This window comes from Salvelinus namaycush, chromosome 14, assembly GCF_016432855.1.
Source record: "Salvelinus namaycush isolate Seneca chromosome 14, SaNama_1.0, whole genome shotgun sequence".
In the NCBI taxonomy this organism is placed as follows: domain Eukaryota; kingdom Metazoa; phylum Chordata; class Actinopteri; order Salmoniformes; family Salmonidae; genus Salvelinus; species Salvelinus namaycush.
In genome coordinates, this window is record NC_052320.1 from 35,794,681 (window position 1) to 35,822,581 (window position 27,901).

At 41.1% G+C, this 27,901-nt stretch overlaps 1 protein-coding gene across 2 annotated transcripts in view; it reads left to right on the forward strand.

Moving 5' to 3' along the window:
- Positions 1 to 4,174: 4,174 nt before the first annotated feature.
- LOC120059453 (cAMP-dependent protein kinase type II-alpha regulatory subunit-like) overlaps positions 4,175 to 27,901 on the forward strand; it is a 45,387-nt gene continuing 21,660 nt past the window's right edge. Inside the window, exon 1 of one of the 2 annotated variants that reach the window (XM_039008506.1) lies at positions 4,175 to 5,562. In XM_039008506.1, coding sequence (XP_038864434.1) covers positions 5,316 to 5,562 — 247 coding nt within the window. In that variant the 5' untranslated portion in view covers positions 4,175 to 5,315. The remainder of the gene's footprint in view (positions 5,563 to 27,901) is intronic. The other variant, XM_039008507.1, reaches the window with a different exon arrangement.

Sequence of the window (27,901 nt, forward strand, 5' to 3'; positions counted from 1 at the left end):
TACATATCTTGCATTACTTATCTCATATGTATATACTGTATTTTATACCATCTATTGCATCTTGCCTATGCAGCTCATCCATATATTTTTATGTATATATTCTCATTCCATCACTTTACTTAGATTTGTGTGTATTAGGTAGTTGTTGTGGAATTGTTAGATTACTGTTAGATATTTCTGCACTGTCGGAACTAGAAGCACAAGCATTTCGCTACACTCGCAATAACATCTTCTTAACATAACATAACATAATAACATGGTTATGTGTATGTGACCAATACAATTTGATTTGACCAAGAATCCACTTGAACAAACCACATTTCTATTAAAAGTGTAGTTTATTTTGGTGTGTGATTCATGTTGCGTTATACCTTATTCCCATGACCTGTGTGAAAATAACTTCTACTCCTTGGTCACTTAAAGACTGACTGAACATTGCTGAAGGGCTTAAGCTACATTCTCATGTGACCCACTAGAATCAGCCATGCCAAGCAGCAGTCAGTCTAGACAGGGGCTTGAGCCAATCAAAAGTTGTTTTTGAATCACCTCATACAGTAGGTGTTCTCTGCAGACCGAGGTCAAATAGATAAATACTTGCACTTGATTTGGCTTGCCTACAATGGAACCAATGAAATAGTCCCAAAAGTGCAAACGCCAAGTTAATTGAGCGCACTTCAAATACAGTATTGGACCTAGGTCTGGTGCTTTGATGGTTTTGGTTACATACAAGATGTTGATGAGAGACTGATGAAAGCTGTTGGAACAATGATTAAGGATCTGTCGTTTGTATTCCTCAAACTGAAAAAAAAACTCTGGAACACTAACTGCTGTATATGTTGTATGGTATATATTGAAATTGCGTGTGACCACTGAGAAACAAGCAACTTATTCAACTAGCTAAAACCTATTCAAACAATGTTACAAATAAACCTTGACTGTTGAACTATCTGACCTGAGCTATTTCCTTGCCTCGTTTTCTTTTCTAAACTGTTGACTGATCACTAGCAGGTCTGTCACTATGGGGATGGTGGGAAGTGAGAGTTGCTTGTCTGTTTGATAGCTGGGAAATTATTATGAGATTCTCATCAAGGATAGCCAAGGCATCAGCAAGTAGGTTATTATAGTAAATTGACAAAATGTACAGTATTTAGCACTAATTATCCAAGTTGAACAATACGGTCCCTGTACCTGCTATGTAACATTACACATTGGCCAATAGATGGCGATATAATGCCACATTTCTCCCAGCCATGTAAAGGGATTTGTCTGGCATTTCTGATTCTAACTCAACAGACACAACTACGGAAATCCAGAGAGGACATATGAATAAAAATAAATGGTTCCCTCATTATGTCGAGATCACAACTTATTAACTCATGATCACGACATAACAAAAGTTGTTTTGTTGAGATCACAAGATCATTTTCTGGTGATCACTACGTAACAAAAGTTGTTAAGTCGAGATCACAAGATAATCACAAGTACTACGCATTAGCCATTAGTTTGTTCAGTTGCATGATAACCACTTCATCAAGGAGCCCTGTGGCTGCGTAGATCACAAATGTTATTTATTTATTTATTTATTAAGATCCCCATTAGCCGACGTCAATGGCGACAGCTAGTCTTACTGGGGGCCGACACATAATAACAAATACATTACAGACAAAATGCTTTACAATTTACATACATTTAAAAACAATAACATGTAACACAATGCGGGGCATTTAAGCCCTGAACGATGCCTGCCAGGCATCACCGTCTCACAGACTGCGTGCCGCCCAGATCAGATCAGCCTGCCAGGAATAGAGTGCACCAGTCTTGATCATATACATAATGCACTGACTGCTAGGAGCTTTACCTATGAAACAGCCTACAAGTTAGGATCCTGATTTATCAGCTTCTGAGACTGCTATTGAATCTGATCAAGCTCTGAGGCTGAAATTGAATCTGATAAGCACTATGTAAATATTATTCAAAAAAAAAATTGTCACTGGCCTACAAACAATACCCCATAATGTCAAAGTGGAATTGGTGTTTTTGGAAATGTTTACAAATGAATAAAATATGAAAAGCAGAAAAGTCTTGAGTCTTGAGTATTCAACCCCTTTGATATGTAAATGACATATTTCTGCATTTCATTTTCAATCAATTTGCAAACATTTCTAAAAACATGTTTCCACTTTGTCATTATGGGGTATTGTGTGTAGATGGATGGGGTAGGAATACTTTCTGAAGGCACTGTAGCGGTGTTGCTTGCATGCGATTGGCTGTGGTCTTGGGGGTGGCATACAGCCTGGGAGACAGTGTTGCCTGTCAGTCATCACTGAGGGCTTAAAATCCCTACAAGGGCTTAGATTCCCCAAGAGCTCTTAGGTCAAGGTAACGGACATTTAGCTTGCTAACATTCTAACTTATGAACTGACAATGAGCTCCAAACACAAATGAAAGCATGATGCTAGCATGCCATACTGTCAATCTATTATCAATGCATCCACTCCTGTTCATAGAGTTTATCTCGTGATCTCTACAAAACAAACTTGATTTATGTTGTGATCATGCGATAAATAAGTTGTGATCTCGACACAAGGGCTTTTTTCCCCCTTCATATGTCCTCTCTGGACTTCTGTAAACAACTCGCATAGATAAACATTTCAAACATTAAACAAATACTTATCATACATGAAAATCAATCATCCTGTAACACGCCATATCAAGGTACAGAATTGTAGTGTTCCCTAAAGCGATTTTGTGAATTGTCCAGTCTTTTCATGATATGGGGTTGACACCACTGATGGCATATTGGGAGCACAATAGAATGGTAAATGCAGAATGGATGTCGGTGATGAAATCCAAACCCATTAGTAAGTCTGGCTGTGTCCACCTTATTCCACTGTTTGGTTCTCTTTCAATCAACAAACAAACACAGTCATGAATAGCCAGGCCTTACTGTCACACTATATACACAGACTGCTGGGACCCACATTACCGTAACGACAAACCCTAAAGCCTTGATTCTAAAAAAAATAATAATAACAAGGAGCGCTGTGAGCCAATTGGAAGGGTCCAAAACATCTGCATCCCCATCTGTCACTGTCAATTATTCTCAGTGCTGCATCATTTTTACCCAGTAAAAAACAAAAACAGAGCCTGTGCCAAAAGATGAACCTCCCCAGGGAATGAATGAATCACTGTTTTACCATAGAGATTAACCACTAGTATTATGTAGCTCATTTTACAGGGCTTGGGAAATATTGTTCAGAACGACACTGTTGTTGTAGCATAACTATATACTCTTTGGCTATTGTACTACTTTATCCACCAGAGGGAGACTGAAGGCAAGACTCTACAAGTGGTCGGTTAATCTGAGGATTTGAAGTCAGCCAGTTCCAATGTGATCATGGCAAATGCTTTAACTATGCCTCTGAGGTAAGGGAGACCAGGAAAAGGCTGCATTATATTTGCCATACAACCTGTTGCATACATGTGGGAAAGCCATCCATGAATTGGCTCCGGTGATTATGTGGGGAGATTCTTAACACAGTTGTAAGAAAGGCCACAACTAGGGTCTGTTTGATTTGGCCCATATAGGCCAAATATGGTCAAAATATATAGGGCCTAAATAGACAGGGCCTACCTGTTGGGCCCCAATAAAACAGACAGGGCCAACTACAGGTAATACAAATACTGTTGTCTTGAAAGAAATACAAATACACTGTATTCTTATTGAAATGCATTGACCAAATATATATATCGATTATAATACAATTGTGTTCCCAATTCCTTCCCTTTGATATGCTTGGTGCGCCACTCTAAGGCCGTGTTCGAGAGCATCAAAACCATGATATTTCATGGGTAAATTTTGACCGACAGTGATCTACAAACAATACTGAGTAGCTATTTGAGTAGTTATTTCTGATGCACGGTGATTTGTAGATTAGTCCATCTTTACTCGCCTTTAAAGCCGGCTGCAATATCGAACGCGCCCATTCAGACAGACGTCACTGGTCAGCGTCTGTCGCCCCTCCTTTATCGTCCTCCGCTGTGCACGCCCCTTCGGCCTTAAAACGAACGCAATAAATCCTTGCGTGTCATGAGTCTTCGAGGGGATTGGTCAATCAACCGTGTCTTACGTTCATCCCTGTAAAGTGACCACGCCCCCGAAATAACGCTCGTGTGGTGGAGCAAAAAAAAAAAAAAAGAAGAGCCTCAACTGTAGGCAGAAACGGATTTACCGAATATCACAAGTGACGATACCCAACATACCACATTTTTATTTTACGTTTTTTGAAACACTGGGTAATTTGGATTCAAGGTAACGTCTAGGTTGTCCCTGACGCTCCTTGTTTACAGGAGCTTGGGATACGCCGGTTTCGGATTGTCTGAACTGTCTGCAATCGTAACATCAGACGCTTCTAGCTAGCCAGCTAGTTTAGTTACGGGTAGCTAGCTAAAGTAACGTGATCGATTAGCTATAACCGCCGTTTTTTATGCGTACAATACTAAGTCAGCCGTCGTATTTAATTATATGTTCTAGTTAGTTTCTTTAATCGGAACAAACCGGTTAGCTAACCTGGCTAGCTAAAGTTAACTGTTACTTTGGAGGGTGGGACTTGTGAATGTATCATTAATTATATGCTAAATTAGCTGGATAGTTTGCTAGCTGGTGTAACAGTAGTAAGTAGCTACGTTGTCTGTTCGCTAGTTAGTTTAACTCAGATTGGATATAATTAGTTCGCTATCTAGCTAGGTACATTTTTCCGTGCTGTTGATATTGATCGGCTATACCATTAGCTGGAGGGGTTGAGTCGCTACCCTGGCAAGGAGACGGGCGAAAAAGAGGAGGCGAAATACAGAGAACAGGGAGGCCAGCGAGGGAACCAGCTAACGGTCGTTATCATTTGTGCTAACGTTTACGGGTCAGCTGTCATAAAAGCATCTAGCGAGCTATCTAACTAACGCTAACTTACCCAACTTGACAGCTCAGTCAGATATCATAAACTAACGCTAACGTCACTGGTCATATTTCATTCTTTACACAAGACCGACCTCCCTTCGAAGTGTCACTATTTGCTTGGACATTGTGTTAGCTGGCTAAACTAAGCAACCTCTCCAGTGAACTGCTCATCAATGTCAGCAGGCTAACCCAGTTTCTCTGAAGCTATTACCAGTGTCAGCTATCTCACAGTAGCAGTAGTTAACTAGCGTGCTACACATGGACTGATAGAATTCGTAGCTAGCTACATTTATATTTTTGTAAGAAAAACACAGTATACCTGAACATATTTGTAGTTAGGTAGCGCCATCTAAACACAGTCATGAGTATCGAGATACCGGTGGGATTGACGGAATTGCTGCAAGGCTACACGGTGGAGGTGCTTCGACAGAGGCCACCGGACCTGGTGGAATTCGCCGTGCAATATTTCACGCGCTTGCGGGACACCAGAAGCCAAGATGGGGCGGGTGCTGCTGTCAAGCTCGGGAAAGGAGTGATGTTTGATGGGGAGCCGATGCAAACCGAGTCAAATGGAGACGAAGACGGGTCCGACGAGTCTGATTTCGAGCGTAAGTTACTGCCTGATAAGGCCTTTCACCTAATATGGCCCAGACTGAATACGATCATGCTTAGTTGGTCATTTGAAACAGATGTGATAGAGATGAGTACAGATTGACTAAAAGTCTGTACTTCAGGACTGTAGTTGGAGAGCCTTAGTTAAACTAGTTAGTCTTATGACTGCAACTGTCAGTGACATCCTATAGGCTACACATGTTATCTTAGATCCCACTGCTGATCTTATTTGGTTGTTTAATTGTTTTCAATGATGACATAAGTGCATGCACCACAGACGCATGCCATGAAAAACATATTTACATAAAAAAGATGCGGCCAGCTAGTGTCTGCCAGCCCTGGCCGGACATAAGATACCATGTTTAAGTTGTATTGTCACATGCACAAGTACAGTGAAATGCTTAACTTGCAAGTTCTACCCAACAGTGCAGTAATCAATATCAAAATATTATAACTTATTCAAAGTAAAAATAGTGCCTATAGTAATCTACACCCCATTGAATAGTTTCACATTTTGTTGCGTAACAAAGTGCAATTGAAATGGATTTTTAACGGGTCCTTATTACATAAGTAATTACACTGTAACAAGTATTGTAATTATTTGTAATAATTCATAGCTACACTGTAATTGCAGTCTAATTATAGTGGTGTAACAAAGCATGTTACCATGCTTGTTACAAAGTGTAAAAGTGTCCTATAGCATCCCAACTCACAATATTTCTGCCTGCACAAACCACGTGATAATTGTTAGCCAATTGATAACCTACCACCTCCCTGACACAACTCTGCAATAAGGGCTCTGGAGTCTTGATGGCAAAAACGGAGCCAGAAACTATTTTTTATTTTTGTTATACTTTAAATTGTTGAATCATTTGACTGTGCATTTGACAATGGGTCGATTTATTTAATCATCAATTACAATTTTGACACATTCAAAAAAGTTATGGTTAGAAATGTGAGTCATTCGTGCTTGACAAATTGTATGCCTATAAAGCTTGGTTGAATAATGGTTTTAGGGCTGACACCAATTAGTTGACTGGTCGATTGTTAGGCTGTTGGTCGACCGAGATTGTTTTAGTCGAGCAGTTATATATATACATACATACATACATACATACATACATACATACATACATACATACATACATACATACATGCATGCATGCATCGGAAAGTATTGAGACCCCTTGACTTTTTCCACATTTTGTTAGGCTACTGCCTTATTTTAAAATTGATTAATCGACACACAATACCCCATAATGACACAATAAAAACAGGTTTTCAGGAAAAGTTGCTAATTTATAATGAATAAAAAAAACTGATATTACATTTACATAAGCATTCAGATTCTTTACTCAGTACTTTGTACTGAGGCAGCGATTGTAGCCTCAAGTTGTCTTTGGTATGACGCAACAAGCTTGGCACACCAGTATTTGGGGAGTTTCTCCCATTCTTCTGTCCAGATCCTCAAGCTCTTGTCAGGTTGGATGAGGACCGTTGCTGCACAGCTATTTTCAGGTCTCTCCAGAGATGTTATATCGGGTTCAAGTCCGGGCTCTGGCTGGGCCACTGACATTCAGAGACTTGTCCCGAAGCCACTCCTGTGTTGCCTTGGCTGTGTTCTTAGCCACTCCTGTGTTGCCTTGGCTGTGTTCTTAGAGTTGTTGTCCTTCCTTTTGGAAGGTGAACCTTCGGCCCAGTCTGAAGTCCTGAGCGCTCTGGAGCAGGTTTTCATCAAGGGTCTCTGTATTTTGCTCCGTTCATCTTTCCTTCGATCCTGATTAGTCTCCCAATCCCTGCCGCTGAAAAACATCCCCACAGCATGAAGGTGCCAGGTTTCCTCCAGACGTGAAGCTTGGCATTCAGGCCAAAGAGTTCAATCTTGGTTTCATCAGACCAGAGAGTTGTTTCTCATGGTCTGAGATTCTTTAGGTGCCTTTTGGCAAACTCCAAGTGGGCTGTTATGTGCCTTTTTACTGAGGATTGGCTTCGGTCTGGCTACTCTACCATTAAGGCCTGATTGGTGGAGTGCTGCAGGGATGGTTGTCCTTCTGGAAGGTTCTCCCATCTCCACAGAGGAGCTCTGTCAGTGACCATCGGGTTCTTGGTCACCTCCCTGACCAAGGCCCTTCTTCCCCGATTGCTCAGTTTGGCCAGGCGGCCAGCTCTAGGAAGAGTCTTGGTGGTTCCAAACTCCTTCCATTTAAGAATGATGGAGGCCACTGTATTCTTGGATCTTCAATGTTGGAGACATATTTTTGGTACCCTTCCCCAGATCTGTGCCTTGACACAATCCTGTCTCGGAGCTCTACGGACAATTCCTTCGACCTCATTGCTTGGTTTTTGCTCTGACATGCACCGTCAACTTTGGGACCTTATATAGACAGGTGTGTGGCTTTCCAAATCATGTCCAATCAATGAATTTACCACAAGAATTTACCACAAGACTCTAATCAAGTTGTAGAAACATCTCTAGCATGATCAATGGAAACAGGATGGACCTGAGCTCAATTTCGAGTCTCATCGCAAAGGGTCTGAATACTTATGTAAATAAGGTAGTTCTGTTTTGTCTTTCTAAACCTGTTTTTGCTTTGTCATGTATAGATTGATGAAGAATTGTATTTATTCAATTTTAGAATAAGGCTGTAACGTAATAAAATGTGGAAAACGTGACTGGGTCTGAATACTTTCCGAATGCACTGTAACCTTGCACGGGTTTCACTGTTGAGGAACAGTCTCAGTTTTGGATGAGATTCCTTGGTACAGAATAAATAACCTCGCACAGAGAAGCACAAGATTGAACTGAACAAAATGTTCTAGAGTTTTCCGCCTTAGTTAACACTATCAACGTTTCCCTTTACTTTGGGAATTGTGATAGAGTCAACGCAATATTAGCCACTTTCAATGCAACATACCGAAACAAAACGAACTATACAAGAGATTTTGTTTTAGGCAGAACATATCGGAGTAGGATTCAATTGTGTGAACATGCTCGACCCAGCCTGTACTCTACGCAGACCGGTGCGGCATAACCAATCAGAGCTGCAGGACTTTATGCAAATAGACCATTGCTATAATGGATTTGTGCCATTCACTTTGAACTGGACTGTGTTTACAGCATGAGCGGTCGTGACTAGATGTGCTTGTTTTGATATCAAAGCCAGAGCTGCATGTAGCCATGTGTGCACGTTTGTTCATATCCTTTGCTAATTAGTGAGTTATTAGTCCAGTCCTAGATCATTTTCAGTCAGCAATGGGGGAGTGATTGTTTCTTACAAGGGCACAAGACATCTTTGAAACGTGAGTCGGGTAAAGATTTTTTTTTTTAAATTCTTTTTCTTAAAGGGGCAGTTTTGTATTGAGACGGGCTTGAATAAGCCCAGTAGCCAATAGGCAGAGGGTAGCATCGTTTGTCTGATTCTCTCTAATAATGGCATGTGAATAATAATGAATTTTATTTTTGTAAAGTGGTTTCTTGCATCAAACAACACAAACCTTTTAGTCACCTCCTTGTCTGAAGGACAAGTGGATAAACAGGTTACAGTCAAGCTCTGCATACTTTTTTTCCTTTCGAAAGTCTCATGGAATGTAGGCCTACATTGAAAACCACACATTGGCTGCTACTGTAGGCTGAATGATAAAACAGCTATTTCCACGTTAAAATGTTATGGGATGTGTTTTCTCCATTGTTTTTTATGGCAGGCCACTCTGGCAGCCACAGTAGCCTACTTGACCACTTTCTGAAACTGTAACTTAATGTGGGTACAGCTTCAGTTCACTGTAAACGCACGCTGGAATTTGCACAAGTTTCACAACATTCAAGTTTGCGCTCAGCCAACCTGAAATTTGCTCAGTGTTGAACAAAAATTTGAGGGAGCATTGATCTGCACAACTCGCTCGAAATAACGACCACCTCAAACAAGCCCACGTGTTGACATCGACATCATGTAACAAGTGTGCAAAGAACGGGGTCGAGAAAGTCAAAGTACAAAATCCAGACATTGCAGTGAAAGAAACAGTGTTGTAGGTCCAAAAACGTCAACACGGGAGAGCGAAAGTACGTTTTTGTTTTTGACGGGCTTGCCCATTAGTCTAGCTAGCGTATTACCTAAAACAGAATAGACTTTCCATGCAATCGGGAGTTCAACTTTTTTTTATTAGCTAGCTAGTTTTCTAACCTTGGCTAGCTAGTTAAAGGTGGTGAAATAGCTAAAGGTTGTGGAATATGGTATGGTTGCTACTCTCTAGCTAGTTAACGTTAACTGGGCTCGATGGTCTTACCTTCCCTGAACCTTGTTCTCAGGGTATCCATTACCCAAGGTTATTACGTGAGACACACCCAGCATCTTAACACTAGCTTGCTAGCTAGCTACTTGTGTCAATACACTTAGTTCATTTTCAATGCAGGTAACTTATTTATTAGTGTTAGCAAGGACTATTATTTTTAGCTGGGTAACACCACAACTAGCTAGCTATATGCCTAAACTATATAAATCATGATGATGATAACTAGATGTAATGTAGTGTCTATGCTAAATTGTCATACATTTATCTTCTCTACCACAGATTCCCACAAGGTCTGACTCCAGGATAGGAAAATGCTTACAAGAAAGAAACCGATGAAGACCGAGTCAGATAGAGTTGTCGATTTCCATTTTTACTTGTAATGTAAAAAGGGAAGAAAAATACAATCCCATTTTTCTAAATCTACACTACCAGTCAAGGGTTTGGACACACATACTCATTCAAGGGTTTCTTTATTTGTACTATTTTATACATTGTGGATTAATAGTGAAGACATCAAAACTATGAAATAACACATGGAATCATGTAGTAATCAAAAAAGTGTTAAACAAATCAAAATATGTTTTATATTTGAGATTCTTCAAAGTAGCCACCCTTTGCCTTGACAGCTTTGCACACTCTTGGCATTCTCTCAACCAGATTCATGAGGTCACCTGGAATGCATTTCAATTAACAGGTGTGCCTTGTTAAAAGTTCATTTGTGGAATTTCTATCCTTGTTGCATTTGAGCCAATCAGTTGTGTTGTGACAAGGTAGGGGTGGTATACATAAGATAGCCCTATTTGGTAAAAGACCAAGTCCGTATTATGGCAACAACAGCTCAAATAAGCAAAGAGAAATGACAGTCCATCATTACTTTAAGACAGGAAGGTCAATCAATCCAGAAAATTGCAGTCGCAATAACCATCAAGTGCTATGATGAAACTTCCTCATGATGACCAACACAGTAAAGGAAGACCCAGAGTTACCTCTGCTGCAGAGGATAAGTTCATTAGAGTTACCAGCCTCAGAAATTGCAGCCCAAATAAATGCTTCACAGAGTTCAAGTAACAGACACATCTCAACATCAACTGTTCAGAGGAGACTGCGTGAATCAGGCCTTCATGGTTGAATTGCTGCAAAGAAACCACTAGTAAAGGACACCAATAAGAAGAAGAGACTTGCTTGGGCCAAGAAACCCGAGCAATGGACATTAGACCGGTGGAGTTCTTTCCTTTGGTCTGATGAGTCCAAATGTGAGATTTTTGGTTCCAACCACCATGTCTTTGTGAGACGCAGAGTAGGTGAACGGATGATCTTAGAATTCAAGGCACACTTAACCAGCATGGCTATCACAGCATTCTGCAACGATACGCCATCCCATCTGGTTTGCGCTTAGTCCCACTATCATTTGTTTTTCAACAGGACAATGACCCAACACACCTCCAGGCTGTGTCAGGGCTATGTGACCAAGAAGGAGAGTGATGGAGTGCTGCATCAGATGAACTGCCCTCCACAATCGACCGACCTCAACCCAATTGAGATTGTTTGGGATGAGTTGAACCGCAGAGTGAAGGAAAAGCAGCCAATAAGTGCTCAGCATATGTGGGAACTCCTTCAAGACTGTTGGAAAAGCATTCCAGGTGAAGCTGGTTGAGATAATGCCAAGAGTGCAAAGCTGTCATCAAGGCAAAGGGTGGCTACTTTGAAGAATCTCAAATATATTTTGATTTAAAACGTGTTTGGTTACTACATGATTCCATGTGTTATTTCATAGTTTGTATGTCTTCACTATTATTCTACAATGAAGAAAATAGTTTAAATAAATAACTCTTGAATGAGTAGGTGTGTCCAAACTTTTGACCGGTACTGTATGTGACCGGCGCAATGTTCCAAATGCCCGTATCGCAAGAATCAAGTATTATTTTCGTTTTTTATGATTATTATTTATTTTTGGTCTCGTCTCCTTCGCTCCTTCTGTGAGCACTATGGAATTTCTCACTCGTACACAGACACCAAGACCCCTCCCCCTGCCACTTACAACAGCAAAGACGAAAGATCACTTCTTCCTCTCTGACAACAAGCATTTTCAACTCGCTATTTGCATTTGAGGTTTGGTCCAACAGCAACAGTATCAATGAATATGATTCTGGGAAAATGTATGCTCAGTTTCTGCTGCGTGCGGCATTGCGGTACTGCTTGCTGCATTTTAGCCACAATACTATTATGTGCTAGCTGTCTAGTCTGTGTTTTATGAATGTGGTCCATGTGGTTGTGGAAGGCTTATATTTAGCCTAGGTATAATTTTACAAGCCCTGAATTCATTAGATTGTTCCTGACTGTTTGAAATGCAGTGTATTGTCTGATAATTGTACAACAAAGCTTATTTAGTTCTTTGCACTCAGGGAGGGGGGCACCGTAGAGTTGTCGATTTGATGGAGAGGTCTTTGAGCGGGCAGGCCTTCCCCGGGAGGAAGAGCAGCTCAGTCTTGTTGAGCGTGAGGTGCTGGGCCCGACATTCAAGCTGAGAATTCCTCTCTTGGCGGAGAAATGCATAACACCACTACTTTCAGCCCACTGACACGCTTGGACATTTTCTTAAAATGTTATTGGCATATCATCAAACTTGACACTGAGACGGGATAATCACGTTTTGTATCTTGTTTATTGTGTAAGCGACCGTAGCTGCAGTAATATTCAGCGCCATACTTAAAGTGGCGATTTGCTACATCTATTTATTGACTAAATTCATGATATATATACTCATTGATTCTTAAAGAATATAAATGCCTCTTGCGCTGACTTCAATTGTCTTACCCAAAATATGCTTGTTTGACTTAAACACTTACGCCGGGTAGCCTCAAAACATGGTTAAAACTGTCATTTTGAATTCATGGATGGTCAGTCCTTGGTCCATAGTTCTGTATGAATTTGAGTGGTTACATTTCTCTTGCCCTTAGGAGTGACCGCTTTATTGTTTGAACTGCAGTTTGCCCCTTCAAGCTAGTTAAAGGTGCTACAAATAGGATTTCTTAAAATGTTTGCGTTGTAATTTCAGAAAATGACCATATATCTGCAGTAATAGTGAAATTATGTTTTAAAGTGTTACTTACCCGCCAGTGTTGTGATTGTCTTGTGTTATTCGCTTATTTATTTCTCCTGCTAAAGTGGCATCTGTTGTCAAAACGGGAGAGCTGTTTTGACTATTTACAGTGTAGAAATCGCTGTAATTTCCTGGTTGCTAAAATTCTACGCTGTTTGCTCAATTTCAGTTTATGTGAGAAAACGAGCACTGAATAGTGTAGGGAGTCATTGTACTGTCTAAATCCCTGTGAAATATATTTTCAATAACAACAAAAAAACATTTTACAGCTGGGAACCAAATCCATCATGTTATGGGGAAATGGGATGAGGGGAAGATTTTGTTTTGAATGCAGCATAGTCCTGTCTCAATTCACCTAGCTTCCACATAGTGGAGAAATTCAGAGAAATTCTAAGTGTAGCAGCTTTTTTAAAGGAATTAAAATATAGTTTTGAAAACAAACTGTTGCCTCAATTCTATTGTCATCGAAGTAGAAGTGCCATTAGGGCTCGTTTGAACCAATAGCCTCCTAACATTTTTGCACATTTCGTTCTTTCTTCACTGACCTTGTTTTATTATTCCGAGGAGGGCGAAATTAATGAATAATGGTATATTGATGTTTAATTTTTTTATAATTTTTTAAATGTTGCTGAGAGACAGAAGAGGAATAGATGGGCTGTAAAAGATGGGGGGAGGATAAGACTGGCTGTATAGAGAGAGAGCCTGTAGGAATAAGAAGAACAATTTACACTGGCACTTCATAACTTGTCTGAGTGCATTACAAGGCCCTGTGAATAGAGGAGAATCACCTGAATGAAAACATGACAGACTGCAGGCGATTGTCAGGACACTTTGCAGCTGGGTTGCTGTGACCAGATTTTGTATCACAGGGGTCGTGTTAACCCAGAATTATGTTTTTCACACAGAGAAAAAAAAAAAAAGATGACAAGCATAAGAAATATCTTGCTGCGTTTTGCAAACGCTGGTCTAAAATGATTCTTATTGTAATTTCTGCTTGACTTCTTCACACTTTTGTGCTTCAGTTGCACTTCTCCACTCAGATGAGAAATCTTTGCTCATTGGTCTAACAGCCAAATTCCGGCATTCACGAACGGGCATTCTATCAGCAGACAGCGCTCTGACTGATGGGTAGCTACTTTTCGTGACAAATGTCAGTCACTGTACTCATGTGGAATGGACAGAGATTGGGCTTACTATAATGCCTAGCCCTAGTGTGCGTTATTGCCCCTATGCCTTATTGAAAACGGGGGCAGCAGGATCGAACGCATGCAATGACATGAGAATAGATGACTGTTTTCAAGCATGATTTTGTGCCATTCACTGAAGTAAAGGAGCAAATGTGGTCACTATCGGTTGTCCCGACAGGTGACCTAATTACCAGGCCCGACTGTGCATGTAGGATAATCTAATGGTTAGCATCCCTCGATACCCACACTCTAAACTGGCTTTAAAATCGCTCCCCGTCTCCATGTGAGCATGAATGGGGAGGCAAACTTCTGCATGCAGTTTACTGCTGTATTTTCAGCCACGTTTTGATAAGCATCTGAACTGTTGGCACTTCCTAATTCCCTGTGCATCTCCTGTGGCAGGAAACTGAGGGAAAGCCCACCCTCGCTTTTATTTGCAGTTCATACGGCCCCGCTCCCATGCCAGGTTGTGCATTATGAAGTCCCCACGTTGAGCACGAGCAGTCAGTGTTCAGTCACTTGTTCATGGATTTTATGCGGCTTGGCCCGCTCTACGCTGAATGATATGGAAACCATCCTCTTTCATCATTCTAATTACACTGAACAAAAATATAAATGCAACATGTAAAGTGTTGGTCCCATGTTTCATGAGCTGAAATAAAAAAAATCCCAGAAATGTTCCATACGCACAAAAAGCTTTTTTCTCTAAAATGTTCTGTGCATATTTGTTTACATCCCTGTTATTGAAAATGTTTTCTTTGCCAAGGTAATCCATCCACCTGACAGGTGTGGCATATCAAAAAGCTGATTAAACAGCATGTTGCCAGATAATTGAATGTTCATTTCTCTACTAATAGATCCCTACATCATTTTAGAGAATTTGGCTGTACGTCCAACCGGCCTCACAACTGCAGGCCACGTGTAACCACGCCAGCCCAGGACCTCCACATCCGGCTTCTTCACCTGCGGGATCGTCTGAGGGGAGGTGGGGTGGTGCTGAGGAGTATTTATGTCTGTAATAAAGCCCTTTTGTGGGGAAAAAAGTCCTTACTGACTGGGCCTGGCTGCCAAGTGGGTGGGCCTATGCCAACCCATGGCTGCACCCCTGCCCAGCCATATGAAATCCATAGATTAGGGCCTAATGAATTTATTTCAATGGACTGATTTCCTTTTATATTTTGGGGTATTTTATTAGGATCCCCATTCCTGGGATCCACATGAAACATTGTACAGAATGAGCTAATACAGAACATCAATAGACAAGAACAGCTCAAAGACAGAACTACCTACATTTTTTTTAAAGGCACACGTAGCCTATATATCAATGCATACACACAAACTATCTAGGTCAAATAGGGGAGAGGTGTTGTGCTCCGAGGGGTTCCTTTATGTTTTTTTTTAAAGCCAGGTTTGCTGTTAATTTGACCAATATGAGATGGAAGGTAGTTCCATGCAATTAGTGCTCTATATAATACTGTACACTTTTTTGAATTTGTTCTGGATTTGTGGACTGTGAAAAGACCCCTGGTGGCATGTCTGGTGGGATAAGCGTGTGTCAGAGCTGTGTGTAAGTTGACTATGCAAACAATTTGGGATTTTCAACACAATGTTTCTTTATAAAAAGAAGTGATGCAGTCAGTCTCTCCTCAACTCTTAGCCAAGAGAGACTGGCATGCATAGTACACTGCTCAAAAAAATAAAGGGAACACTTAAACAACACAATGTAACTCCAAGTCAATCACACTTCTGTGAAATCAAACTGTCCACTTAGGAAGCAACACTGATTGACAATAAATTGCACATGCTGTTGTGCAAATGGAATAGACAAAAGGTGGAAATTATAGGCAATTAGCAAGACACCCCCAATAAAGGAGTGATTCTGCAGGTGGTGACCACAGACCACTTCTCAGTTCCTATGCTTCCTGGCTGATGTTTTGGTCACTTTTGAATGCTGGCGGTGCTCTCACTCTAGTGGTAACATGAGACTGAGTCTACAACCCACACAAGTGGCTCAGGTAGTGCAGCTCATCCAGGATGGCACATCAATGCGAGCTGTGGCAAGAAGGTTTGCTGTGTCTGTCAGCGTAGTGTCCAGAGCATGGAGGCGCTACCAGGAGACAGGCCAGTACATCAGGAGACGTGGAGGAGGCCGTAGGAGGGCAACAACCCAGCAGCAGGACCGCTACCTCCGCCTTTGTGCAAGGAGTAGCACTGCCAGAGCCCTGCAAAATGACCTCCAGCAGGCCACAAATGTGCATGTGTCAGCATATGGTCTCACAAGGGGTCTGAGGATCTCATCTCGGTACCTAATGGCAGTCAGGCTACCTCTGGCGAGCACATGGAGGGCTGTGCGGCCCCACAAAGAAATGCCACCCCACACCATGACTGACCCACCGCCAAACCGGTCATGCTGGAGGATGTTGCAGGCCAGTACATCAGGAGACGTGGAGGAGGCCGTAGGAGGGCAACAACCCAGCAGCAGGACCGCAGCAGACTCTGTCACGTCTGTCACATGTGCTCAGTGTGAACCTGCTTTCATCTGTGAAGAGCACAGGGCGCCAGTGGCGAATTTGCCAATATTGGTGTTCTCTGGCAAATGCCAAACGTCCTGCACGGTGTTGGGCTGTAAGCACAACCCCCACCTGTGGACGTCGGGCCCTCATACCACCCTCATGGAGTCTGTTTCTGACTGTTTGAGCAGACACATGCACATTTGTGGGCTGCTGGAGGTCATTTTGCAGGGCTCTGGCAGTGCTACTCCTTGCACAAAGGCGGAGGTAGCGGTCCTGCTGCTGGGTTGTTGCCCTCCTACGGCCTCCTCCACGTCTCTTGATGTACTGGCCTGTCTCCTGATAGCGCCTCCATGCTCTGGACACTACGCTGACAGACACAGCAAACCTTCTTGCCACAGCTCGCATTGATGTGCCATCCTGGATGAGCTGCACTACCTGAGCCACTTGTGTGGGTTGTAGACTCCGTCTCATGTTACCACTAGAGTGAGAGCACCGCCAGCATTCAAAAGTGACCAAAACATCAGCCAGGAAGCATAGGAACTGAAAAGTGGTCTGTGGTCACCACCTGCAGAATCACTCCTTTATTGGGGGTGTCTTGCTAATTGCCTATAATTTCCACCTTTTGTCTATTCCATTTGCACAACAGCATGTGCAATTTATTGTCAATCAGTGTTGCTTCCTAAGTGGACAGTTTGATTTCACAGAAGTGTGATTGACTTGGAGTTACATTGTGTTGTTTAAGTGTTCCCTTTATTTTTTTGAGCAGTGTATTTATATCAGCCCTCTGATTACAATTAAGAGCAAAACGTGCCGCTCTGTTCCGGGCCAGCTGCAGCTTAACTAGGTCTTTCCTTGCAGCACAGGACCACACAACTGGACAATAATCAAGATTAGACAAAACTAGAGCCTGCGGAACTTGCTTTTTGGAGTGTGGCGTCAAAAAAGCAGAGCATCACTTTATTACGGCCAGACCTCTCCCTATCTTTACAACCGTTGAATCTATATGTTTTGAACATGACAGTTTACAATCTAAAGTAACGCCAAGTAATTTATTCTCAACTTGTTCAACAGCCATCCCATTGATTACCAGATTCAGCTGAGGTCTACAATGATTTGTACCAAATACAATGCTCTTAGCTTTAGATGTTCAATACAAGTTTATTACTGGCCACCCATTCCAAAACAGACTGCAACTCTTTAAGGGTTTCAGTGACTGCATTAGCTGTGGTTGCTGACACATGTATATGGTTGAATCATCAGCATACATGGACACACATGCTTTGTTTAATACCAGTGGCAGGTCATTGGTAAGAATAGAAAAGAGTAGAGGGCTTAGAGAGCTGCCCTGCGGTTCACCACACTTTTTACATTTTTGACATTAGAGAAGCTTCCATGATAGAAAACCCTCCACGATATGGCAGAGGTTGAAAAGCCATAACTCGTTTTTTTCAACAGGTTATGGTCAATAATATCAAAGGCTGCATTGAAATCTAACCGTACAGCTCCCACAATCTTCTTATCAATTTCTTTCAAGCAATCTGTAATTTGTGTCAGTGCAGTACATGTTGAGTGCCCTTCTTTATAAGCATGCTGAAAGTCTGTTGTTAATTTGTTTACAGAGAAATAGCATTGTAATTGGTCAAACACAATTTTTCCCCAACAGTTTGCTAAGACCTGGCAGCAAGCTTATAGGTCTGCTGTTAGAACCAGTAAAGGCCGCTTTACCGCTCTTGGGTAGCGGAATTACTTTGGCTTCCTTCCAGGCCTGAGGACAAAGACAAAAAATATAACAGATAGGAGTGGCTATAGAGTCAGCCACCATCCTCAGTAGCTTTCCATCTAAGTTGTCAATGCCAGGAGGTTTGTCATTATTGATCGATAACACTTTTTCCACCTCTCCCACACTAACTTTACAAAATTCAAACTTGCAATGCTTTTCTTTCTTTTATGCATGAATACAATTTCTCACTGTTCGTCGTTGGCATTTCCTGCCTAAGTTTGCCCACTTTGCCAATGGAATAATCATTAAAATAATTGGCAACATCAAATGGTTTGTGATGAATAAGTCGTCTGATTTGATGAAAGATGTAGTTGAATTTGTCTTTCTGCCCATAATTTCATTTAAAGTACTCAAGTTCTTTTCCATCATTCTTTATATCATTGATCTTGGCTTCATAATACAGTTTCTTCTTCTTTTTGTTGAGTTTAGTCACATCATTTCTCAATTTACAGGAAGTCAGCCAGTCACATGTGCAGCCAGACTTTTTAGCCACTCCTTTTGCCCCATCTCTTTCAACCATACAGTTGTTCGATTCCTCATCAAGCCATGGAGCCTTAACAGTTCTAACAGTCCGTTTCTTAACAGGGGCATGTGTATAAATAATTGGAAGAAACATTTTCATAAATTCATCAAATGCAGCGTCTGGATGCTCCTCATTAATCACATCAGACCAACAAATATTTTTAACATCATCCACATAAGAGTCACAGCAAAATATTTTGTATGATCTCTTCTACACTATTTTAGGCCCAGCTGGATATAGCCACTATATTGTGATCGCTGCATCCAATGGGTACTGATACAGCTTTAGAACAAAGTTTCACAGTATTAGTAAAAATGTGATCGATACATGTGGATGATCTTGTTCCTGTAGTGTTTGTAAACACCCTGGTAGGTTGATTAATAACCTGAACCAGATTATAGGCACTGGTTACAGTAAGAAGATTCCTCTTGAGCGGACAGCTTGATGAAAACCAGACAATATTCAGGTCCCCAAGAAAGTAGACCTCTCTGTTTACATCACATACACTATCAAGTATTTCACACATATTATTTAGATACTGACTGTTAGCACTTGGTGGCCTGTAGCAACACCCCAAAAGAAAAGGCTTTAGATGTGGTTGCAGGTTCACTTGGCACAACACTTCAATAACACTTGACATAAGATCTTCTCTAAGCATTACAGGGATATGGCTCTGAATATGTGTGTGTGTGTACAGCAACATCTCCCCATAAGAATTTCTGTCTCTTCTATAGATGTTATATCCTTGTATTGCTACTGCTGTATCATCAAATGTGTTATCTACAGTAAGTGAGTCTCAGAAATGGCTAATATATGAACGTTATCTGATGTTAGCAAGTTATTGATTTCATGAACCTTATTTCTAAGGCTACATATATTAATATGGGCTATTTTCAGCCTTTTCCTGAGTAGCTTATCAGAGATGGGCTTAATACTGAAAAGAGCAAACAAAGCAAAAAATATTTAAAAAAATATATTCAGCAGTCCATTAATCAATTGGTCTGTGTGTGTGTGCGTGCGTGCTGCGGGGTTTAAGCTACAAACCCATAGGCTTGGCTCTCTCATCCTTCCAGGCTTCTGGGAGGTAGGGTGGACAAAGCCTGTCATAGCGGATGTAAGCAATGTCCCCAGGGCCTCTGGCAGCTTTCATGGCTGGGATCAGTTCTGTCCTCTTCTGGCTCACAGCTTCAGGATAGTCCTCGTTGAGGAAGATATGAGTTCCTCTCAAGTTCTTGGCTCTTTCCAGAACACCTACCGTGTCCTTTAACCTCAGGAACTTGACCTCTATCGGCCTGGGTCTATCACCTGGGCCGGGGGTGGGTTTTCCAGTTCTGTGGGCGCGCTCCACCTCAATCTTCCTGTGGTCCATCTTCAATTTCTCAGAGATCATTTCCCTCACTTTGTCCTCAGACTCTGTCCTGGTCTCATGTGGAGATTCCGCAGTTCTGTCCACAACAATGTTCCGCCTTGATTGTCTCTCGAGATAAATCAGATCTGTCATTGTTATCATTGATTCACACACAGAACTGATGTCCTCTCTCAATGACTTACAGATTGCTGTCATCTTGCCGTTCTCCTGTTTCAACTCATCGAGCTGACCCTGGGAGAACTGCAAGCTGTTCTTCAGGTCCTGGACCTCTCTGGTCAGGTCTTCTATTATTTTATTAGTGGAATTCACCAGTTTTTGGACAAAACACTATTTTCTTGTTGTTGTAACAACTGCTTGTAGGTTTCTTTTTTACTTTTCTTTTTTCTCTCTTTTTTTCTCATTTTAAAAGATCCTACACGTGTGATAGAGAGACACCACTGTCCTCAACGGTACTCCCGCCGGCTTTGGTCTTTGTCATGGTAGCTAGCAACGTAGGTTACGCTGTTACTCCTCATAGTTCCAGACAGGGCAGGTCACGGAGAAGATTGATAACAACAAACAGCAGGGATCTCGACAGCCACAAACCCGGGACAATGAACTATAACTCGGTAGTATTTATATTTTTGTTCAGTGTGCTGTACATACTGTTATGGAATGCATAATAACCTATGACATAGCTAACAATGAGACTGCAAAAAGTGTTAACTTGTTGCATGCTTTGATAAATGCCTCCACTGATGTAGTTGATAATCTGTGGCTTTGTGCCCCAGATTGCCTGACTTTTATTTTGATACTACCGGTCCACTGTAATATCGTTAACAGTGAAATTGAAATCAAGTTTAAAACACACCGTCAAGCCTGTCCTGACTATTTTCTGGTCCTGGCTCTCACTCACTCAGGCACATAGTAGCCGTCAGAATTAACACACTCAGATTTTACTCTCCCTGCGCTGGGTGTGACGGCATAGCTTCTCGATCTGATTATACAAGGTGGTTTAGTGTAGTGTTTCCCAAATCCTGTCCTCGAGTACCCCCCCCCCCCCCCCGACAACGTCAGCTGATTCAACTTGTAAACTAATCATCAAGCTCTGGATTAATCAGGTGACTTTGTCCGGGACTACGACAAAAATGTTGTGCTGTTGGGGGGTACTCGAGGACTGAAGTTGGGGGGGAAACACTAGTTTAGGGAGAGTGGGCTTAACAAGACAGAGAGACAGAGGCTGTCAGGGTGGGGGAGTGGTGGAAAAAGTACCCAATTGTCATACTTGAGTAAAAGTATAGATACCTTTTTTTAATAGAAAGTTACTCAAGTGACAGTCACCCAGTAAAATACTACTTGAGTAAAAGTCAAAGTATTTGGTTTTAAATATACTTAAGTATCAAAAGTAAATGTATTCGCTAAAATATACTTAAGTATCAAAAGTATAAATGATTTCAAATTCCTTACGTTAAGCAAAGCAGACGGCACCATTTTCTTGTTTTTCAAATTCATGAATAGACAGGGGCACACTCCAACACTCAGACATTATTTATAAAATATGCATTTGTGTTTAGTGAGTCCGCCAGACCATAGGCAGAAGGGATGGCCACGTGTTCTCTTGATAAGTGTGTGAATTTCACAATTTTCCTGTCCTGCTAAGCATTCAAAATGTAACGAGTACTTTGGGTTGTCAGGGTAAATGTATGGAGTGAAAAGTACAATATTTTCTTTATGAATGTAGTAAAGTAAAAGTTGTGAAATACCTCCAAAAACGACTTAAGTAAAAAAGTATTTAAAGTACTACTAAGTACTTTACACAACTGGGGTGGGGTCACTGGAAAGGTGCTGGAGCCGAGGGAACTAATCGCCTGGCTCTCTCTAACAAAAAGTACCGATATATGTATGGTATTTTAGTAGAGTAGGCATAATATGGGCTATAATCAGTGTTGGGGAAGCTACTGAAAATATATTTTACCAAGCTACCAATTACCTAACACTTGAAGTTAAGCAACACTAAAGAAAAATATAGTTTACTTAACTAAAGTTACTCTGAAAAAGTAGTTCACTACATCCAAACTACGTCATGATACATTTTCATATCTAAATCTGAAATTTCATAGACTACAAATTGCAAGAACAGATCACTCTAGACTCGGATGTTAACAGAATGTGTAATTTAGCCTATTAAATACAAACTGTTTCAAGGGAAATTCTTGACTACTTCACCATATTTTTGGCCCCAAAAAACTAGTGGAGTGCCATTTAGTTAGCTACACCGCTACATTGCAAAAAAGTGATTAACTACCTAAAACACTGCAAAATGTAGTTACATCTCAAACACTGGCTACAATACATGAAAATAGACATGGAAGATGTCTGACAAACATTTTCCAGGTTTTTGTCTGAAATGACCTTGTCTTGTCAACACAGAGTGAATACTGTCCCGGCCACAACCTCGACCCTGTCCTCTCTAAACCAATTAGAGTGGGAATAAAGTGGACAGGCAGCGACCTTGCCTAATCAGACAGTAGATAAGCGCAGGGGTTCAGTAGTAGTTCACTAAGGGTGTTTTCACATATTAGCCTCTTTTTAAAATAACTGATCTGAATCCTCTTTAAAACTCTGTGGTAAGAAAGAAAGCTAAATAACTCTGTTCTCTTTATGCCCCCTGTCAGTTCACTCCACCTGTTTGGTTGTTCAAGTCTTCTTTACATTCACATATCTGTTTAGAAAGGAACCTAGACCTTTTTCCAGCATTCACTCAATGCACTGTGGGTTTTTACAAAGTGCAGGACAAGCCATTTCATCAGAACGTGTTATCGGACAGCTAGATATACCTACTTATATTCTGGAAGCTAATAGATTGCGTTTTAGTTCAAATATGAGACATCATTTTAATCAGATGATACTATTAACATGTAAATGCATATGAATTCGGAGGGCAGAAATGATTAAATATTAAAGCGTTAGACCTCTCACTAAAGGCATCAGTCATACAAAAGTTATACTTAAATCCAAACTGGTTCTCTAGCAAATTAGTAAGAATGTTTCACCCCATGTTCAAGAATGGCCTTTTCCCCTTTATTTAGATTACAACCGCTCACTTTCGGTTATTTGAAAATGAAATAATATCCAAAATATGGTTATTTTTTTAAAGAAGCCATAGAAAGTTGGTTGCAATTTCAGTTTAATTCACCAGAAAAGACAGAACAAATAATACAACAAATATTGTGGTTGAACAACAATATACTAATTGATAAAAATAACTTTTTCAATAAAATGTTTAGAAAAGGTATAATCTTTGTAAATTATATCATAACTCCACCAGTCCTACGTATGTCACACATGCAGCCAACACAAATAAATGGAAATGTCTGCTCTACCCAAAATTACAACCAACAAATTGCAGCATTACTGCAAAAATGGAAGAGGCAAGTGGAAGGGGGAAAAAGTAAGGAACTTGTCTGTCGGCCCTGCATTAAAGACCAAAAATGGTTAAAAGAAAATTGTGATAAATAAAAAATATACCAGTTTCATTTCAGGACCAAACAATTGACAGCTGTGCTATATAGATTGCAAAATAGTTGGGAAGAGATTTTCGATGTACTGATTCCATGGCACATGATTTATGAGTTGACACGCAAAATGACGCCGGATTCAAAACACCTCAAGTCCTCAACTGGCAGCTTCATTAAATAGTACCAGCAAAACACCAGTCTCAACATCAACAGTGAAGAAGCGACTCCGGGATGCTGGCCTTTTAGACAGAGCTGCAAAGAAAAAGCCATATCTCAGATTGGCCAATAAAAAGAAAAGATTAAGATGGGCAAAATAACAGACACTGGACAGAGGAACTCTGCTTAGAAGGCCAGTATCCCGGAGTTGCCTCTTCATTGTTGACGTTGAGACTGGTGTTTTGCGGGTACTAGACACTCTAATGTACTTGTCCTCTTGCTCAGTTGTGCATCGGAGCCTCCCACTCCTCTTTCTATTCTGGTTAGAGCCAGTTTGCTCTGTTCTGTGAAGGGAGTAGTACACAGCGTTGTACGAGACCTTCAGTTACTTGGAAGTTTCTTGCATGGAATAGCCTTCATTTCTCAGAACAAGAATAGACTGACGAGTTTCAGAAGAAAGTATCAAATCAAATGTATTTATATAGCTCTTCTTACATCAGCTGATATATCAAAGTGCTGTACAGAAACCCAGCCTAAAACCCCAAACAGCAAGCAATGCAGGTGTAGAAGCACGGTGGCTAGGAAAAACTCCCCAAAACCTAGGAAGAAGACCTAGAGAGGAACCAGGCTATGAGGGGTGGCCAGTTCTCTTCTGGCTGTGCCGGGTGGAGATTATAACAGAACATGGCCAAGATGTTCAAATGTTCATAAATGACCAGCATGGTCAAATAATAATAATCACAGTAGTTGTCGAGGGAGTAAATATCAGTTGGCTTTTTCATAGCCGATCATTAAGAGTATCTCTACCGCTCCTGCGGTCTCTAGAGAGTTGAAAACAGCAGGTCTGGGACAGGTAGCACGTCCGGTGAACAGTTCAGGGTTCCATAGCCGCAGGCAGAACAGTTGAAACTGGAGCAGCAGCACGGCCAGGTGGACTGAGGACAGCAAGGAGTCATCATGCCAGGTAGTCCTGACGCATGGTCCTATGGCTCAGGTCCTCCGAGAGAGAGAAAGAAAGAGAGAATTAGAGAGAGCATACTTAAATTCACACAGGACACCGGATAAGACAGGAGACATACTCCAGATATAACAGACTGACCCTAGCCCTCCAACACATAAACTATTGCAGCATAAATACTGGAGGCTGAGACAGGAGGGGTCAGGAGACACTGTGGCCCCATCCGATGATACCCCCGGACAGGGCCAAACAGGAAGGTTATAACCCCACCCACTTTGCCAAAGCACAGCCCCCACACCACTAGAGGGATAGCTTCAACCACCAACTTACCATCCTGAGACAAGGCCGAGTATAGCCCACAAAGATCTCCGCCACGGCACAACCCAAGGGGGGCGCCAACCCAGACAGGAAGATCACGTCAGTGACTCAACCCACTCAAGTGACGCACCCCTCCTAGGGACAGCATGGAAGATCACCAGTAAGCCAGTGACTCAGCCCCTGTAATAGGGTTAGAGGCAGAGAATCCCAGTGGAGAGAGGGGAACTGGCCAGGCAGAGACAGCAAGGGCGGTTCGTTGCTCCAGTGCCTTTCCGTTCACCTTCACACTCCTGGGCCAGACTACACTCAATCATATGACCCACTGAAGAGATGAGTCTTCAGTAAAGACTTAAAAGTTGAGACCGAGTCTGCGTCTCTCACATGGGTAGGCAGACCATTCCATAAAAAAAGTACTTTGTTTCTGGCCATTTTGAGCCTGTAATTGATCCCACAAATGCTGATGCTCCAGATACTCAACTAGTCTAAAGAAGGCCAGTTTTATTGCTTCTATAAGTCAGGACAACAGTTTTCGGCTGTCCCAACATAATTGCAAAAGGGTTTTCTAATGATCAATTAGCCTTTTAGAAAATGATTAACCTAGATTAACTAACACAACGTGCAATTGGAACACAGGAGTGATGGTTGCTGATAATGGGCCTCTGTACGCCTATGTAGATATTCCATAAAAAATCAGCCGTTTCCAGCTACAATAGTCATTTACAACATTAACAATGTGTACATTGTATTTCTGATCAATTTGATGTTATTTTAATGGACAATTTTTTTGCTTTTTTTTCAAATACAAGGATATTTCTAAGTGACCCCAAACTTTTGAACGTGTGTGTGTGTGTGTGTGTGTGTGTGTCAACCTTCCCAGCTCTGCAGATTTTGCTGCAAAGAGGCAGAGTCATTAGATAATTTATTTTGGTACTGTCCATATGTAGCTCGTTTTTGGTCACAGGTCCAGGAAAGGCTGAAGAAATGCAACATTTTACCTGGAGCTAACTCTGCAGATAGCAATACTGGGTCATTTGAAAAGTCATAGTCAATCGATCAATAAAAGAAATGCTAAAATAATCATCTTTAATTTAAAATCTGTAGAAACTGTGAGAATAGAAAGGTTCAGGAGTGCAGTGAAGCATCACAACACAGTTGAAAAATATATGGCAAATAGAAATCCAAAATGGATGGTGTTAAGAGATATATGGTAGGGGTTGAATGAAGCTGAAGGGTGGGACAAATGACAACAAGATAACAATTGTAAAAAATAATCTGTAAAATGTATATAGGTTCAGAACTGGATGGATATCAAAAATAAAGGAAGGCCAGGACTAAAAACAAACCTAAAATAACTATTATCAAATAGATTGTGTCTGTAAAATGTATATAGCTTGTTTCAGCTGGAAGTGGAAGCCTAAGTGTTATTGTTTATTAGTTTACTCCAATTAGGGGAGGGGTGGTAGGGTTTGCAGGGAATAATAAAGGAAAATATAGTTTAAAAGTGTGTGTGTTTTTACACCAAAAATATATGGGGGATTGTAAATGATGCAGACAATTATATTGATGAAAGCTGCAATATTAAAATTGATCCACCACCTAAGAAAATAAAAAATATATATTTTTATTATTGGTAACAGAATAGACAGCAGAAAAAAAAACAGCAGATTAAGTAATCCTGTAATTGAAAATTATACACCCAATGTAGGCTACTGCCCCTTTTAAGAGCTAGAATTTGTTTTGTACCCTATGTTGTGATTCTCACCAAATATGTTGTCTTCTCACACTATTCATACCCTACAATCGAATAAACAGCTTATGAAGCACTATATCCCATACCCACCTAGGGCTCTATCAAAGGCACTTCAATCTTTTTGTCTTGCCCGTTCACCCTCTGAATGGCAAACCTACTCAATCCATGTCTCAAGGCTTAAAAATCCTTCTTTAAAGCTGCAATATGTAACTTTTTGGGCGACCCAACCAAATGTAGTTATAGATCGCTCATTCTCAATGAAAGCGAGTCTATGAAGAGGTAGATCTGTTCTATGTGCGTTATTTATATGCTTCCCGTTCATAAGTTTCAGTTTTGCAGCTTTTACTTTCGGTTTGCTATACCAATTTCAAACAGCTGAAAATACAATATTTTTGATTATGGGAGAGGTATTTCACAGCAGTTTAGATGGTAGAATGACTCTCTACACTATACTAGCTTGTTTTGTCACGAACTGAAATTAGAGGAACTATTTACAATTATTTACAATCAGCAACCAGGCAATGTCAGAGTGATTTCTGCGTAGTGAATGTTTAACCAGTCTCCTCCCCTTCATCTACACTGATTTTGAAGTGGATTTAACAAGTGACATCAATAAGGGATCATAGCTTTCCCCTGAATTCACCTGGTCAGTCTGTCATGGAAAGAGCAGCTGTTCCTTAGCTGAGTGAGCGTAATCATTAGCTTTTTTTTCTTTTTTTACTGGACTGAGGGCCTGCGTCTGAGTAGAGGGAGGGAGCAGCGGTGAGGCTGCCTCTCACCGGACTCACCGTCCCTCCGCTCTCTCTCCCTTCACTGAGAAAAGGGGACACAGTCTTCCAGCTGATGCGTTATTTCTGCCCCATGCACCAATTCATGTCGTTAATCCGATTTCCAGAT